Here is a 17,814-nt window from a genome sequence, read left to right as displayed (position 1 = left end):
ACTATATGACAGTGGCAAACCACAAGAGTGGCTCTTTCACTACAATGATTCCTGGGCTAAGGTATGGTTCACCTAGACAGAGGTATGCCTGTAAGAGCCAGAAGCAACTTCAGACTCCCCTGGACTAGTGGCACTAGCCCCCCTCAAACTGCAGTTAAACCAACACTTTGAATCCAAAGAATCGCTGGCCATCAGCCCTCTGAGGGATAGCCCTGTCAGCGATTCTAGGTCGAAGAACACACACACCTGTACACTTTACCCTAACCAAATCCTCCTGTGTGCATGGGCATTAGTGTATAAAGTTAAGAAGCCGCCTCACTACAACTCCCAGAAGGCAAAGGGAGCAGGCGGGAGCCGGCGGTGACGAAAGCTGCAGCAAGCACCTGAAATCCTCCATATAAGCACCTCCTCTACGAGAGTGCTTGTCAATCACTTTGGTTTCCCTTCCGGATTACACGGACGCTTTCCTTCCCGCTGGATCGGAAAAACGATTGGATGTGCGCGGACGCTTTCATTCCCGCTGGTGGAGACAATATACTTTTACCGTTGTTCTGGCCGAAAACGCCGACGCTTCCTTTCCGATGGATATATGATTAAGAAGCCGTAACTTTTGTTGTGTAGCACGGACGCTCTCGTTTTTTTTTTCTGCCGGAGTAGACGGGAAAATCTACGCACCGACCTTCTGCAAGAGAGGCTGCTTGGTATGGGAGCAGGATTTGGTTTACGTTTGAAGCCTCTTCAGGTATGGTGCGCATGCTTGGTTTCAACGAGTGATTTAGAGTACTAGGCAGACGCATTTCTTCTTGTTCTTGCTAAGCCCTGTTTTCCTTGAGACTGTTATCGCAGGAACCTGATGCAGCTTTAAAGTATTCTTGTATCTGCTTAGACTTCGACTACTGCCTTGATTCATGCGAGCTGTGAAGAAACAGCTTATTTAGTTTGTTCTGGATTTTCTAAGGTATTATTGCAGTAACAAAACTGATTGTGGCCTGCTGGTTTACACTGCTGAAGTAGACCAAACCTATTGATTTGCACTACTGGGATCCGTGTAAGTGTTTGAGGGGTTTGGTTCTTGTACTGGATATGTATGTGTTTGTGACTGTTCTCTTTACACCAGTCTCTCTCTTTTGTGTCTCTCTGTAGTTATTCATGTGGATGGAGTTATACAGACACCTAGACCAGACCTAGGAAGCAAGCAATCCAGGCAGTGCACTTTATTTTGTCCCCTTCCCTTTTCCCCGGGGTGCTGTTTTCCATAGTTGTGTCTACCACACTGTGGGGAGTTGCGTTCTGGGGAATAGGGAGGCTTCTCTACAGGCTGTCGTCCCCGCTGGCTGCTGAGAAGAGGTTAGTGGCTTGTATTTCTATCTCGGGCTACTGACATTCCTGACACCCAAATCCAGATGGTCTAGTGCATTGTGGAAACTGTAGTACTGCCCTCCATGAAATTTCAGCCAACTACTGTGTTCCCCGGGTCCACCGGACGTCGAAGTACCGATTTGCTGTACTTACTGCTGCCACGCTTGTTGGTCGCCAACCCGGCAAGTGACCTCTTCACTCGACGCTGCATCGAGGGAACTCCATACAACTTTGATCTGACATCAGCAGCGAGCTCTGGGCGCCACCCTCTCCTTCCCCAGCCTGGGGCTTTAAGATGAACTGGGTCTGGTCTGACCTGACTTTCTTGGAATTTACACAAGAGAGACTGTGGTGTGAGTACGAACAAAAAACCCATGTCCATTCCAGACAGAAAGTGTCTCCCAATGACCTCTTTGCGGGAAATTTGACACTGCACATTTGATGGCGACAAACCATTATAGCCAGGACAAGTCCCAGTGATACAAGATTCCCTATTGCACCATGGTATTGATATACCACTTGTGCCATGTTGTCCATCAGGACCTAGACCAGCCTTCCCTTGATAGTCAGCAGGAAGGCCTTCAGGGCCAAATAGATCACAGGAACCTACTCAAGGGTTGATGTAGATCTGTCTCTCTGCTGGAGATGAGAGGTCTCTGATCCCACTCCCCCCAGCTGGCCCCACCACCCCATCAGCGATATGTCTGTCATAACAGTGAAACCTGGCCGGGAATGTGAGAGTGGTCTGTCTGCCAGCACGAGGTTCTGAGACATCCATTGCGAGATCTGGTCAGCGTTGGAGGCACAGTTTTGGTGTTTGGCCCATTGAAACCCAATGTACAGGACGAGGAGGAAACACAAGGTCAGGAGCTCAAGAACCTTCTGAACCATCCTCCTCAAGACCAAGGACTGAGCCTGGATTCACTGAAGAGGTAGAAGGACCTTGAACACTACAATGTTCAGGATGGCCCCTATAAAGGGAATCGTCTAACCTGGGATCAGGTGGAACTTCAACTTGTTAACAGAAAACTTTGAGAATGGCTTCTAGTACCAAGATAGTGATGTGGTCTGCCGTAATGTGGGAGGAAAAAGAGGCTGAGATGAAACATAAGTCTGTACGTAGTCCTTTTATGCAATTTGCAAGACACCAGCAAGGGGGTGGGGGTATTGGATCCTTGATGTTGGCCTGGGAACTGCTGCACCAGGGCAGGGAAAATTTGGAGGAGAGCTGTCCTTACTGGTGTGAACATACTCTGCAACCATCATGTCCCTTGCCACAAAATGGCTGTGTTTGCTGCTGCACCAACTTGGATAGTTACCACTACTGGTAAGCTCGACTTGCAGAATAGCCCCTAAACTTTCTGTATTGCTGGTGGAATTGTCTGACTGGGCATAATAACCCCTAGTGCTGAGCTGTGGCTCAACTACATTTGAATTTGTCGAGCAACAAGTCAACCGTCTCTGACCATGCTGGGTGCAAGCTACAGGTGACCGCTAGTTGTACCTCGATTGGCAGGTTACATAGACTGCAATATTGGCATGTTGGATTGTAATATCCTACTCTACTTCCATTGAGCGATAATTCACCCCATTGTAAAAAGAATCAGTGGCTATTGTTGGTTATTTGGCTAAGATATGTATGTTGCTTATTATGCACTGTGTATTGTTGTGAACTGTCTTACGAAACCCAATAAAATAATCTAAAAAATAAAAATAAAAAGACAAGTCAACCTTCTCACCAAACAGTGTAAATCCATCAAAGGCCATATCCATAAGTTATGTTCCGACGTACCCAGGATTACCAGATTGATCGCATCCGGGCATGGCTTGTAAGCACTACACTAGTGGCTATAACAAAGCCTATGCAGTTGATGTGGTTCAGTCCTCTAAGCAAAACATATATTTCTGCATCATGTCCATCTTGTATCTTGTTGGCCAGTGAGCTCTAGATATCCTGCGCAGGGGCAGGAAAGATCTCACTGGCCCTGTTCCATTAGGCAAGGGTGTATGTGCCCATAAAGCATACTGAATTGGAATGTAAAGCCATGCTGGCTATGGAAAACATTTATTTTCCAAGGGCATTGACTCCCTATCCAAGGGTTTCAAAGAAAAAGGTTTTGGATTAACTTCACTTGTGGACAGCTACAACACGGGCTTTTTAAGGTGTTGGGTGTTTTGTCAAAAAGACTGGGACAGGTCTGTGCTGTCTAGCCACAAGCTGGCTGACCAGAGGGTTGGACATGGCCTAGACCAAGTCAATCAAGTCAATATGAGCGGACCTCTTTAAATGGCCTTAGTGGTTCAGATAGAAGTTAGATAGAAGTTAGATCTGGTTGTAGAATTTCAGTAAATAAACTGGCTTTTGCTTCCAAATAAGGCAATTGCATGTCTGGCACTTCTGCTCATCTTCAAACTAATATTGCAAAGGAGGCACTTTCTTCTGGTGGTTGGGCCAGGTGGCAAGACTAGCGCTGTCCCTAGTGAGGACCCAGTCCACTGGTTACTTAAATGTCTGAATACAGTCCTTCATTGGTATAATCCTCCTCCTCATCAGTGTATTGAGAGACACTGGGTATGCCCTGAATTCCATATGAGAAGTAGAGAACCTCTACCCCCTGATATTACTGGTGTCAAGGGGGAGGCAGAGCATTATAGGTCTGACTGCATAATCACTTGTTGCACCTAGGTAATTTTCGCATAATGTAGTAGGCCTGCCTCAGGTGGATGTCAGCTCAGGGTCAGAAACTGGCATCACAACTGAATCTAGTACCGGTGGGATCAGCAAGGCATGGAAGAAACTGGCATGGAATATGGGCCCCTAGTGGAAGTCTAGAATGACTCTGGAATGGGTACTCGAAGGCAATCGACTTCTGGGAGAGCCCACCTGCAGAAGCCCAACTGAGGACATCTGCAGCTCCGCTGATCCGGAAGGAGCACCAAGGGATCTGGTAGCATCTGGAAAACTTGCAGAATTGCTTCCTTGAACGCCTCTGTTTCCTGCGGAATCGGCTACATCCTGGTAAATTCAGGGCATGCTGGGACCAAATGCTGGACATACTCAGTCAGAAGACACCGAACCCTGTAAGTGATGCCCTTGCAGTTTCTAGCGAGACTATGAGCGGTGGAATGAGGATGAGCCCCACTTGGCTTTCTTGCACTAATGGAGTGATTTAGACTTTAACTTACCAGAGGGCTTCAATCAGGAACAGGAGTTTGTGCAGGACCAACCTCATGATTTTGATCGATAATGGTTCTAGCGACTTGGAGTGGCGCCGGACCTCTGAATCGAACAAGACCTCTTCTTATGCTCAGCTATGTAAAGCTTCACTTCCCACTCCTTAATTGCCTTGGGTTCATGAGGGCGTACATATTGTATGACTTCAAGTCGTGACTGCAGCCCAAGCCCCTAGAGGCACACGTCTTGTGGGTCCATTACAGACATCTGCTTCCTGCAGTCACGGAATAGTTGAATCCTGACGTTTTCAAGGGAGACATCTTTCCTTGCACAATGTCTCTGAAACAAAATTTGGAGTCATTGGAAAACTAAAAGTTGAGAGGGGAGATGTGAAGCTGCACCAAAGGGTGCAGAAAGAAAGTAGCCGACATCATCAGACAAGGGTGGCACTTATAAATGTGGCACATCAGGGGTGGTATAAAGTCACCTCTGAGCCATTTGGTGCCACCTACCTGCATGTGGGAAGCATTGCTGAAAATCTCCCAAGATACACCCTGGCAATATTCTAAAGGTGAGGAATATGCAGTTAGAAGTATCCATCAGAACAGTGACTACTATACAGGCGTGCCAACAGTTGAACTCAAATACCGTTAGACCACATTAACTGTCTCTAGCTCAATTTGCATTGCTCATTTGACAGCTGCCATATTGTGCTAAAGTAGGGCAGAGATCGGCTTTCTATGTGACTCTGGCAGGTTAACGAATGCCAGGCCAGCCACTTCCCACCAGGTATGGTGTTATCTTGCCAAGAAACATGTGGTATTAAAAGCATTAAGTGCACGACTGAATAATCCAAAAATCTTGTTATTAGTCAAATCAATACGCTTGGATTCTCTACCTGGAGAGACAGCGGGATTGTACCTTGCTTTAGATTTTAAGAGAAGGCTTCTACTGTCACGTTGTCCAAAATAATAATAAGATTTCATAACACTCAAAAGGAAACTGCAACCTTTTCAGAGAAAAGGAAAACTGGCAGGCGTCTCTCATACTACCCTCTGAATGATGCTCAGTTGTTTGGGAGTGTTAGGCGTTAAACAGGCCTGTCAGCAATGTCTTATATGTATTAATTTTACATTGCCCCTCCCCAGACCCCGAAATTATTATACATACAGAAGTATAGGTATTTTTCGATAATCTCATTTTTTTACAATAATAGTAAATGTGTGAGTAATAACTATGTGAAAATTATCAAGAACTTGAACAAAACGAATATTGCTACAGTCCAATCAAATTTCCTCACACACCTACACAATTACCCTATCTACATTACTAAATATTCTACACGTTATGCCATTAGGCCAGTAGTCAGAGAATCTTAGCATACATTTTAAAAACCAGCCCACCTGCTCTGTTGCACCCCAGATATTAGTACATTGTATACCAAATTAATTGATAGTGCTCTATGAAGCAAGGACGGGCTCTCTGCTCAGCTCCAGTACTTGTTAGACCGGATAGTTAGACAATGCCTCTGGTTTAGCGTCAGAAAGCACACAGAAACTGCTATTTTCTGTAGCTTCTTTGGTTGCCTGTTAGAGGAACTGCATAAGGTCATTTTATGTTAAAGAGAGTGTCTAACTACCATGTAATGCTGAGTGCTGCAAAGAGTGCAAGAATGCATTCTATAGCCTGTTATGAGCAGCAGAGAAATATGTGAAAATCCAGCACATTTAATTTTTTGCGTCTGGATATCTAGAAAGCTCAAATGAGTACATGCCTGGGAAGAAGCCCCCTAATTCACTCAATGCAAAACAAAAGAGGAAGATTTTCACCATGCCGCACATTATTTGGTTCTGGACCAGAAAAGTCCAAGCATCTGAATCAGACCCCTAAATGTAGGGTACACTCCCGAATGTCTGGTCTGGTAAAATTAGGCATCTGAGGCACCTTTGTCTCGTGGACATAATCCCCTGTTTTCATTCCAACTAAATGCTACTTTAGCAGTTGAAGAGGTTTGAAACATTCAGTCCTGATGAATGTAACAGCACCAACATGTCTGTGACCAAAGAGCCAGATGGAAGAGGGGCAGGACCCTAATACGACTTGAAGCACCTTCGAAGAAAGAGGCACAGAGGCCAAGGCGAGGCTGGGAGTGAAGCTGCCAGGTACTCATTTGTGGTGGCTCCACTGGGGGCCACTCACATTGAGGTACTGAGGAAGGACTGGGTGTGGGGGAAGGTGGGAGAGGGGGTAGCCGAGGATGCCATGGATATTGACAGCTTCCTTACTTGTGAAATACGTTTGTTTTTTTTTTTTAATTTTTGGAAAACCTTTATTAGAGGTGAGACCAGTTACAATCGATACAAAGCAGAACATCATAATCAGCCATCGGAACAGGTTCAAACAGAGCAAAGCAATTAGACCATGGCAGTGCAAATCTCCGTCCCACAGACGTTCGGTTGCAACCCAGGAGAGCAGTTTTGTCGGAAAACAACAGGATTAATGAAGGTTTAATTTTAAAATAAAGTAGAAGGGACAGGATCTGTGGCAGTATATGTAGATCAAGGCAAATCAGGGGAAGCTCAAGAGGCAGGATGATCGTAGTCCAGTAGAACTGCCAGTGGGACGTAATGATTCCACTCAGTACCAGGATAGTCAAAAAAAAAAAAAAAAAAACCAACAAGCAGTCCGCCCACCAACAAGTTACCGATCGCCATAGCAAAGCAGTCTAAATCCCCCTTAATAATCGAAGGAAGGCAAGTGTGCAGAGAACTACCACCACAAAGATCTCGAAGAAAGAAAAGGAGAAAATAGAATTAACCAGAAACAAAAAGAATAAGAAGGCCATAAAAACAAAGAAAAATAGGAAAATAACAACACCCCTCCCCCATCCCCCCACCCTGTACCCCTGCATGTGGCCATGGCCTACCCCCCCAGCAGCGTGCCTGTCGCCCATTGTGAACCCGAAATATAGACAAGAGAATAAGAGAAATAAAGAGATAAAAAAGGAAAAGGAAGAAAGTAACCAACAGCCCACGATAGGGAAGGAAACGTGGGGGAGACTCCCAGTGCGGGAACCCCAACCTCCCCCCCTCTTCACCCACCTTTAAAATCGATCAGAGAGCAAATACACAATATTGGGAGCACCTACTTAAACAGGATGTATCAATCGCTACGCAGTCCAAGTCCCACGGGGGGCATAGTGCACCCCCAGCCGCAGAAATGGCGCCCCAAGCACACTCGACTCTCACAGGCAAACAGGATCAATGATGCAGGTCCCACCCGCCCCAAAATGCCGGACCGGGGTAGAAATCACAAAGTGAAACAGTCATGGCAGTCCAGGAATAACCAAAACCTCTCCAAAGTCACATGAAACGAGCAATCAGCCACCACCGATCGTAATCCACGGAGCACTCTGTCCTGTAGCCGATCCGCCGTGAGACACCAGAAAGTCTCCCCAAGGAGCAAGTCCGCAGTGTCGCCATCAGTAAGCCATCTCCACGTCGTGCCGCAGCCCCGCCGTGATAGCAATAACCTTTACCACAATGAAAGTGACGAGCAAAGCTGGTGACGGGCACAATGAACCATCAGTTCAATAATAATCAGGACTACTTCACTCCATCACCAGAACGTAGGGCCGCGGCCCCTTAGAGAAATACAGTCGCCATCCCGGCTTCCAGTACATCCAGCCGCCTCCACAAGGTGATGGATCGCCACTGTTCCAACAAGCAGCGCCACGGCGCAGTACAAGCAGGCTTAGGAGTCTTCGGTCCCCTCCCAGTCAAGATGGCGAATTGCCTGTGTATCAGCAATGGGCAACACAGGGTGCCCTTCTCCCCACCACTGAGTATTGTTTGCGGGCCCCCCCAGTCCAAAAAGGCACATTAACATCGTGCCCTCGCCAGCGCCCATAAGCTGGAGATAAAACGTCAGTTCAATTTGCAGGCATGCAGGATGCTCCAAATGAACAGGGAGCAAGTCTCATAGTCCGGCAGCCAACAAAAATCGCTGGGGGGGGGGGGGGGGGGGGGGGGGGGTGGCAGGGGGGGGAGTAGGGGGGGGGGGGGGAGAAGCAAGCAGCACAGGAGAATTGTGCATTGCACCTGGAAAGGGCTTCGGCGGTGTCGAGTGTATTTTCAGGCTCCCTGGCGGGAGACCGGCGCCCCACAGGTCAATGTGTCCGTTGTTGTTGCATTGGCGGTCGGGTGCAGCGAAACGCGAGGTCCCGGTCGCCGGCATCGGGCAGGCCACCCTGCGCTAGAAAGCATATCTCAGTCCCCGGAGCCAGGAATTTCGCCGGAGTCGGACGCCTCACCTCGGCGTCCCATCCGACGCACGGATGCTCCGCGCTTTCTCGGGGCAGGCAAGCGGAACAGGCGGTGAGGAGAGAAGGTCGGCGGAGCCGGGACTCAGTGCGGCCATCTTGGCCGCCGGCCCGGCTCCGCCCCCCGTGAAATACGTTTAACCTTTCTAGGTATAAGTACCCTCTGAATCTCCTAATTGCCAAACATTCAGTCTTACGCCAAATAGTGCTTTCCTTTACATGGTGGAAGAAATCAATATACTTCAGACCTGTAACCGTAAGCTATATTTGGACAGGGAATTTGCAGTTAAGACAAACATGATTTTGAAATGCAGCTACATGTGGGATCGTGTTGTCCAGTCTTGGATTAAGTATTTAAAAATGTGCTTGATATGCCCTTTTCATTAATTAAGGAATAACAGGAATGAGACATGCCAATAATTACAGCATGGAGACAAAATCGTATTTAAGATACATTGGTTTTTGAATGAGGTTGAACCATAAAGTGTATATTATGTCTTTTGACAAATTAAGTGAATCTGATCATTTATATATTACGGAAAAAAAATAAAAAGACAAAGATTACTTAATGAATAATAGAGACAATTTTAGAGAATGTAGCAATGGCCTTTTGATTTTCAGGGGGCACATAAGTGAACCTGTTTACGTGATTACCCTGACAATGGCCTCAATCTACATATTGTTATAAATTGCAAAAAGACAAATCAGATTTTTAATGGATTGATAAAGAATTCTAAACTAAGGAATGGATTTCAAATGTAATGCGGCTGTCTGGATGCCAGAGGAGATCAAGTCTAGGACATCAAGTCTAGGTTCTTCAAATTTAGAGATGATCTCTAGCCCAGCAGTCACCTTTATACTTAGGAGGCACAGCATCAAGGCACAAAAAAGGTTGGTAGATATCTGTTGTTGGTTTAGATAGGCTGTTCACCGACCTTATAACTAAAAAACAATCACCCTCACACTCTTGCATTCCCCTCTCCCAGTGTTTTCGTGTCCTTCCATCAGGTGTTACCTGGCGGTGTGCGACAGGAAAAAACCACCATCACACAAGCTGCTCTATATAGATTAGGTAGTGTAAAAGCTTTACTCTGACAAGCCACACTTTGTTGGGCTGCTTTGTAAGCTTTCATTGAAACAGCAAAAGGTGCTTTAATGGAGGAATGCTTACTTTCTGCCTGTCTCTAAATGATTTACAAAAGGGGGTGGTGATGAACAGAGTGTCTGAATTGAGCAGACCACTCTTACCCAGTCCAAAGATCAGGGCTTGATCCATCACCGTTATTTATCTCACTGCCCCATCCCAGCTCAGAACCTGGCTATATGCAAATCAGTCTGTCCCTGGCCCAGTGCATCATGGGAACAGGGCAGACTAAACTACCAAGCCAATTCTTTACCAGAAAGGAGACAAGCTACCGGGGACCGGTTTCTGGCATTTCAGCCTCTTCGGCCCGGCTTGCTTGAATCCTGATGGAGCAGTGAGAAAGGGACTCATGTCTGAGTATACCCTGCCACACCTATAGTGGCCAAAATCGATTTACAAAAGGGGGTGGTGATGAACAGAGTGTCTGAATTGAGCAGACCACTCTTACCCAGTCCAAAGATCAGGGCTTGATCCATCACCGTTATTTATCTCACTGCCCCATCCCAGCTCAGAACCTGGCTATATGCAAATCAGTCTGTCCCTGGCCCAGTGCATCATGGGAACAGGGCAGACTAAACCACCAAGCCAATTCTTTACCAGAAAGGAGACAAGCTACCGGGGACCGGTTTCTGGCATTTCAGCCTCTTCGGCCCGGCTTGCTTGAATCCTGATGGAGCAGTGAGAAAGGGACTCATGTCTGAGTATACCCTGCCACACCTATAGTGGCCAAAATCGATTTACAAAAGGGGGTGGTGATGAACAGAGTGTCTGAATTGAGCAGACCACTCTTACCCAGTCCAAAGATCAGGGCTTGATCCATCACCGTTATTTATCTCACTGCCCCATCCCAGCTCAGAACCTGGCTATATGCAAATCAGTCTGTCCCTGGCCCAGTGCATCATGGGAACAGGGCAGACTAAGCGTGGAAGGGTATACTCAGATGTGAGTCCCTTGCTCATTGCACCATCAGGATTCAAGCAAACCGGGCCGAAGACGGCTGTAATGCCAGAAACCGGTCCCCGGGAGCTTGTTTCCTTCCCAGTGTAAGAATTGGCTTTTGTAGTTTGGTTTGCCCTGTTCCCATCATGCACTGGGACAGGAACAGACTAATTTGCATACAGCCAGGTTCTGAAACTGGGATGGTGCAGTGAGCTAAAAAACGGTGTTGGATCTAGCCCTGATCTCTTGACTGGGTGAGAGTTTTCTGCTTAATTCAGAGACTCTGTCCCTCACCACCACTTGTTGTAAATATTTTTGTCCACCCTAAGCGTGGAAGGGTATACTCAGATGTGAGTCCCTTGCTCATTGCACCATCAGGATTCAAGCAAACCGGGCCGAAGACGGCTGTAATGCCAGAAACCGGTCCCCGGGAGCTTGTTTCCTTCCCAGTGTAAGAATTGGCTTTTGTAGTTTGGTTTGCCCTGTTCCCATCATGCACTGGGACAGGAACAGACTAATTTGCATACAGCCAGGTTCTGAAACTGGGATGGTGCAGTGAGCTAAAAAACGGTGTTGGATCTAGCCCTGATCTCTTGACTGGGTGAGAGTTTTCTGCTTAATTCAGAGACTCTGTCCCTCACCACCACTTGTTGTAAATATTTTTGTCCACCCTAAGCGTGGAAGGGTATACTCAGATGTGAGTCCCTTGCTCATTGCACCATCAGGATTCAAGCAAACCGGGCCGAAGACGGCTGTAATGCCAGAAACCGGTCCCCGGGAGCTTGTTTCCTTCCCAGTGTAAGAATTGGCTTTTGTAGTTTGGTTTGCCCTGTTCCCATCATGCACTGGGACAGGAACAGACTAATTTGCATACAGCCAGGTTCTGAAACTGGGATGGTGCAGTGAGCTAAAAAACGGTGTTGGATCTAGCCCTGATCTCTTGACTGGGTGAGAGTTTTCTGCTTAATTCAGAGACTCTGTCCCTCACCACCACTTGTTGTAAATATTTTTGTCCACCCTAAGCGTGGAAGGGTATACTCAGATGTGAGTCCCTTGCTCATTGCACCATCAGGATTCAAGCAAACCGGGCCGAAGACGGCTGTAATGCCAGAAACCGGTCCCCGGGAGCTTGTTTCCTTCCCAGTGTAAGAATTGGCTTTTGTAGTTTGGTTTGCCCTGTTCCCATCATGCACTGGGACAGGAACAGACTAATTTGCATACAGCCAGGTTCTGAAACTGGGATGGTGCAGTGAGCTAAAAAACGGTGTTGGATCTAGCCCTGATCTCTTGACTGGGTGAGAGTTTTCTGCTTAATTCAGAGACTCTGTCCCTCACCACCACTTGTTGTAAATATTTTTGTCCACCCTAAGCGTGGAAGGGTATACTCAGATGTGAGTCCCTTGCTCATTGCACCATCAGGATTCAAGCAAACCGGGCGGAAGACGGCTGTAATGCCAGAAACCGGTCCCCGGGAGCTTGTTTCCTTCCCAGTGTAAGAATTGGCTTTTGTAGTTTGGTTTGCCCTGTTCCCATCATGCACTGGGACAGGAACAGACTAATTTGCATACAGCCAGGTTCTGAAACTGGGATGGTGCAGTGAGCTAAAAAACGGTGTTGGATCTAGCCCTGATCTCTTGACTGGGTGAGAGTTTTCTGCTTAATTCAGAGACTCTGTCCCTCACCACCACTTGTTGTAAATATTTTTGTCCACCCTAAGCGTGGAAGGGTATACTCAGATGTGAGTCCCTTGCTCATTGCACCATCAGGATTCAAGCAAACCGGGCCGAAGACGGCTGTAATGCCAGAAACCGGTCCCCGGGAGCTTGTTTCCTTCCCAGTGTAAGAATTGGCTTTTGTAGTTTGGTTTGCCCTGTTCCCATCATGCACTGGGACAGGAACAGACTAATTTGCATACAGCCAGGTTCTGAAACTGGGATGGTGCAGTGAGCTAAAAAACGGTGTTGGATCTAGCCCTGATCTCTTGACTGGGTGAGAGTTTTCTGCTTAATTCAGAGACTCTGTCCCTCACCACCACTTGTTGTAAATATTTTTGTCCACCCTAAGCGTGGAAGGGTATACTCAGATGTGAGTCCCTTGCTCATTGCACCATCAGGATTCAAGCAAACCGGGCCGAAGACGGCTGTAATGCCAGAAACCGGTCCCCGGGAGCTTGTTTCCTTCCCAGTGTAAGAATTGGCTTTTGTAGTTTGGTTTGCCCTGTTCCCATCATGCACTGGGACAGGAACAGACTAATTTGCATACAGCCAGGTTCTGAAACTGGGATGGTGCAGTGAGCTAAAAAACGGTGTTGGATCTAGCCCTGATCTCTTGACTGGGTGAGAGTTTTCTGCTTAATTCAGAGACTCTGTCCCTCACCACCACTTGTTGTAAATATGTCTCTAAATGAGGCAGTTTAACTGAGACTTTGATGGACAGGGTAATCCGCCACGTTTGCAACAGAGTACCTTGCGCACCAAACTCTAGATCATCCCTTAAATCGTTAAGTAAAACAATTTAAAGTCAAGCTGAGATTTATCTTTAATCCTTGATCACAACATAAACTCAGTTACCTGGACGAACACTCTGCAACCTTGTCCTCCATAGGAATACTCCCAAGATTACTTCCAGATTTATGAAAATTAAGTATATTACATATACACAAATCACTTTACTCTACAGTCCTGACCACCAGTCAATGTGAAATGGCTCCACAGCTATTATTTATTGCTGAAGATAACACCCGCCCTCAATAGTTTACTTAAAATACAAATGGGCTGGATCTATGGCTGTACCTTGAAAAATCAAAAAACACTAGTAACTTTCTGACATGACATCCTGACCTGACCTGATCACAATGATCTGTACACTGCCTCATAATCATGGTCAAATTGATGTAATGGCAACTGGGTGGTCACTTGATTTAAATAACATTATTTACAAGACTCAAAAATATTTATTGGGAGGAGAAAAGCAAAATACTTCACATACTTTTCATTGTAGGATGTCCTGATGCACATGTTGAAACAGTGTACTGCTTTTCAAAACAAATGTTTTGACAAAGCCTAACTGTAGCAATTTTAATGCTGGTGGTGTATGCTAACGTGAAGTATTAACCCCATCTTCCTCCTAACTTAATAAAAAAAAAAAGGATACAAAATTCCCTGTTAAAAAAAATTACAATATTGAATTGATGACTTACCTGTCCTGCCAATTCCAAACGCTTATTTCCATAATAATCTCTATCATCCACTTTGTGCTCTCCTTGTGCGAGTATTACTCTTCGAACCATTACAGCTGTATAGATACACTTTGCACGAAAATGAAATTCTTTTACCTAAAACAGAGCATTCAATTATTAAATTCAGCTGTCATTTCACTTTTTGATTTTGTAAGTGAAAGTAGATACAATGAAATGGTATATAAATATTTGCTATTTACCATATATCACACAAAACAACACTAATAAATCAAATTAACTAAATAGCGGTTATTTTAACAGTCTCATCCTGTTGCTTACTACATCTAAAATAATCCCATAGAATAATATTAAAGCTGTACAAATGCATGCTGCAACCAAACGAGAATAATAGTTAAAATTCCATCTAGCAACCTGACACCCAATAACCTACTTCTATGTGCTACAATAGGAGAGCAGGGGGAAGCATAACTTCCACCTAGACTTCCTTAGGGAGAATCAACGCACTGCATACTTGTTAACAGCAAAAAAAAAAACAGAAGTTATCAGCAGTCTGGTGCAAGAGCTCCCTCAAGGGGAAAAACACATATCAGCTGTAGCATCTCTCCTCTTAGACTTGGTTCGGTATCATTCTTCAGTGCAGAACGAGACGCAAAAGCATCACGGCAATCTTGCAGAATCTTGTGGGATAATCTGAGGCGAAGGACATATCCTACCAAATACTCAATTGAAGAGTCTTTTATACTATATATTACCTGAGAAAGGAATTTCTGACATAACCATAGGAATGCCGGACATTAGCTGTGTGCATCAATATGCTAGACTTAAATGCATCCTTATAAACAAAAGATAAAAAAGTCAATTCAGACTACACTGTGTATGTTATTTTATTACCTGGCCTTGAAATAGAGATAACAGGGCACATGTCCTAGAATGTTGTTGCATCAGGTATCTTATCAATGTCATTGTTTGAATGAGTTAACACTTTCACAGGTTCTTGGAAAGATAAGGACAGATAAACATCAGCATCAAATGCAGGCATGTCAATAATACTGCAAAAATAGAGAAGATGGAGTCTCTGACTGCACAAGATAGAGTCTGACTTTGTAGACTTTAGGTCATCCCCAGTGTGTAGGTCTGAATTGCGACATCATTTGTGTGGAGATTTGTATAGAGATGTATCTAATTTATAGGGATATCCGTGCTCCCAGGACATTAAGATATAAAACACTATATCTAACATAATGGCATAAAATCTGTCAAGCACGTATAAAGCATAAAATGAGAAAACATAAATAGAACTTCACATAAGGCATGATAACATAAATTTGACCATATATGTTTCAAGCAATAAAATATTCAAAATGTTATAATATAGAAATAAGCGTTAAAAATACCTTACTATAAAAAGCATACTAAAGCATTGTCAGCTTAGGAGATATGGTTGGTGGGAATTAAACAGATCAAGGATGATACTTAATATGCCAATTAAAAATAATGCTGCTTACAATTAAAAAAAATAGTATCCTGACATTTTCAGCTACACAACATTCTAAAATCCTTTGCACGCTTCTTGTTGAATCTAAAGTTGTTTTTAATCCTCTTCCAAGGACATCTTAATATCATTAGGTTCACATACAGCATGGGTGAAGTCATGGAGAACCACAGTCAATGCATGCTTGTAGTCATTAGCTTGCACATTAGATGGATCATGAAGTGGTTGCAATTCCAAAGCACTAAGTGATGGAGAATATTTCATTTGGAGGCTTGAGTCACAACAATGACTCAAGCCAATCCTCAGGCAACTTACTGAAGAGTGATGTGGTGACAGTGATCGATTATAATTAGCATCTTGAAATAGGGTCAGATGCATGCCTTGGGATGGTCTCTTGCGTGATTGGAACGGTTGCAGGAGAATTTCCACTTTCAGGAAACCACCGTTAGATCCACCAGATGTAGTTCCAAGATGATTTCAACTTGACAGTTCATACACCAGAACATATGTTTTACTTGTATAGCGTCCATTTTGCGAAAGGACAACACCTAGTTTTTGCTAAGTTCAGAGAGCCACGAATGTCCAAGATAGCGTGCTATGGTTTCTCTGCATTTATGTTCAGCTGGATCTGTGTACTCCAGATTCTATATCTCCTCGTCAGATCAGAAGGAAGATGAAAATACCACAGCTGATGAGCAGGAGACTGGTTGGAAATCCTCCAAAAAGACTAGAGAATAAAGAGTGAAAAAGTAATGGTATCAGCCGGAAGGCAGGTTTAAATCCAGGCACTAGTCCAGATCCAATGTTCTTAAACAAGTGCTTAAGCCAGTCGTTGCTGTGGAATTTGAAATTGTATGAGCAATTTTAGAAAAGTGAGTTGGGTATTCAGTCTGTAACAGCCTCTGAATCGCCAAAGCAATTCTGGATGTCTGCAAGTCATGCGCATCTGCCACAGTCAAAGGGATTGCTTTTTGTAGTAACAGAGCAACCAATTTGATAATTTCGTCAAAACACATGCCTCATCTCAATACTAAGAAAATCCAAAGGAAATGATGGACGGAGCGTTGACAATACAAGCACTCACCCCCAGTCAACTGATCTGGGTTTAATCCATCACCGTTCTTTAGCCCACTCTGCCACCCCAGTTCAGACATGGCCATATGCAAATCAGTCTGACCCTGTGCCTCATGGGAAAAGTCCAGCCTGAACTGCCAAGCCATGCCTTTCCTGGTCCGGAAACAAGCAATAGTGGACTGGTTTCTGGCATTTCAACCGTCTTCAGCCTGGCTTGCTTGAATCCAGTGGCAAAGTGAGCAAGGGACTCACGTCTGAGCATACCCTGCCAACTTATGGCGAACAAAGAAAAACCAAAGGAAATGATTGGCGGAGCGTTGACAATACAAGCACTCACCCCCAGTCAACTGATCTGGGTTTAATTCATCACCGTTCTTTAGCCCACTCTGCCACCCCCAGTTCAGACATGGCCATATGCAAATCAGTCTGACCCTGTGCCTCATGGGAACAGTCCAGCCCGAACTTCCAAGCCATGCCTTCCCTGGACCGGAACCAAGCTACCGAGGACCGGTTTCTGGCATTTCAGCCGTCTTCAGCCCGGCCCGGTTCTGCATTCTGTCCATCAATTGTTGTTTTTGCCTTCATCTCAATACTAGGCCAAGGGGCACTTTTGATACATGTTGAGGCGGTGGATAAAAGGTTCTCCAACAGCATTGTAGTGTTTTAGGAACTGTATTCACAAAGTTGGCCAGATTTCTACCTGCAACAACTGCTGCTGGTTAGCATTAAATGAAAACCTTTATTCAGTAGCTCATGGTGCATGGAGATGGATGCAGTAGAATTAATAGACACAAAACAACTTATCCCTGGTCATCAAAGCACTACACATTCCATGCCAGGAAATTGCATCGCACAGAAGAGTGTAACATAGAGGATTTCTACAGCTGATAAACAGAGGGTCATCTTTATTTAAGCACCTGTAAGAAAAACATAAACGTCCATGAATACAAGAGGTGGGAATTGTGCATCGTTTCATACCAGCCTAAAAATCTATATTTCAAGGACTTATTATAAAGAAGTGCACGCTACGGACAACTCTTACCTACCTTATTCATACTCTCTGCTAGACAGTTAGCTTGAGGTAAATAAAAGTGTACTACAGACAGTTCTT

At 45.1% G+C, this 17,814-nt stretch overlaps 1 protein-coding gene across 1 annotated transcript in view; it reads right to left on the bottom strand.

Annotated features, from left to right (window-relative positions):
* POLR3B (RNA polymerase III subunit B) overlaps positions 1-17,814 on the bottom strand; it is a 1,027,565-nt gene that overhangs the window by 632,476 nt on the left and 377,275 nt on the right. Inside the window, exon 12 of the mRNA XM_086921773.1 lies at positions 14,138-14,272. Within this exon, the coding sequence (XP_086777899.1) occupies positions 14,138-14,272 (135 nt within the window). The remainder of the gene's footprint in view (positions 1-14,137; positions 14,273-17,814) is intronic.

The sequence above is a fragment of the Lissotriton vulgaris genome, chromosome 1_1, assembly GCF_964263255.1.
Source record: "Lissotriton vulgaris chromosome 1_1, aLisVul1.2, whole genome shotgun sequence".
NCBI classification, from domain to species: domain Eukaryota; kingdom Metazoa; phylum Chordata; class Amphibia; order Caudata; family Salamandridae; genus Lissotriton; species Lissotriton vulgaris.
The sequence above is the reverse complement of the archived record's forward strand: the minus strand, read 5'-3'. Positions and strand labels throughout refer to the sequence as shown.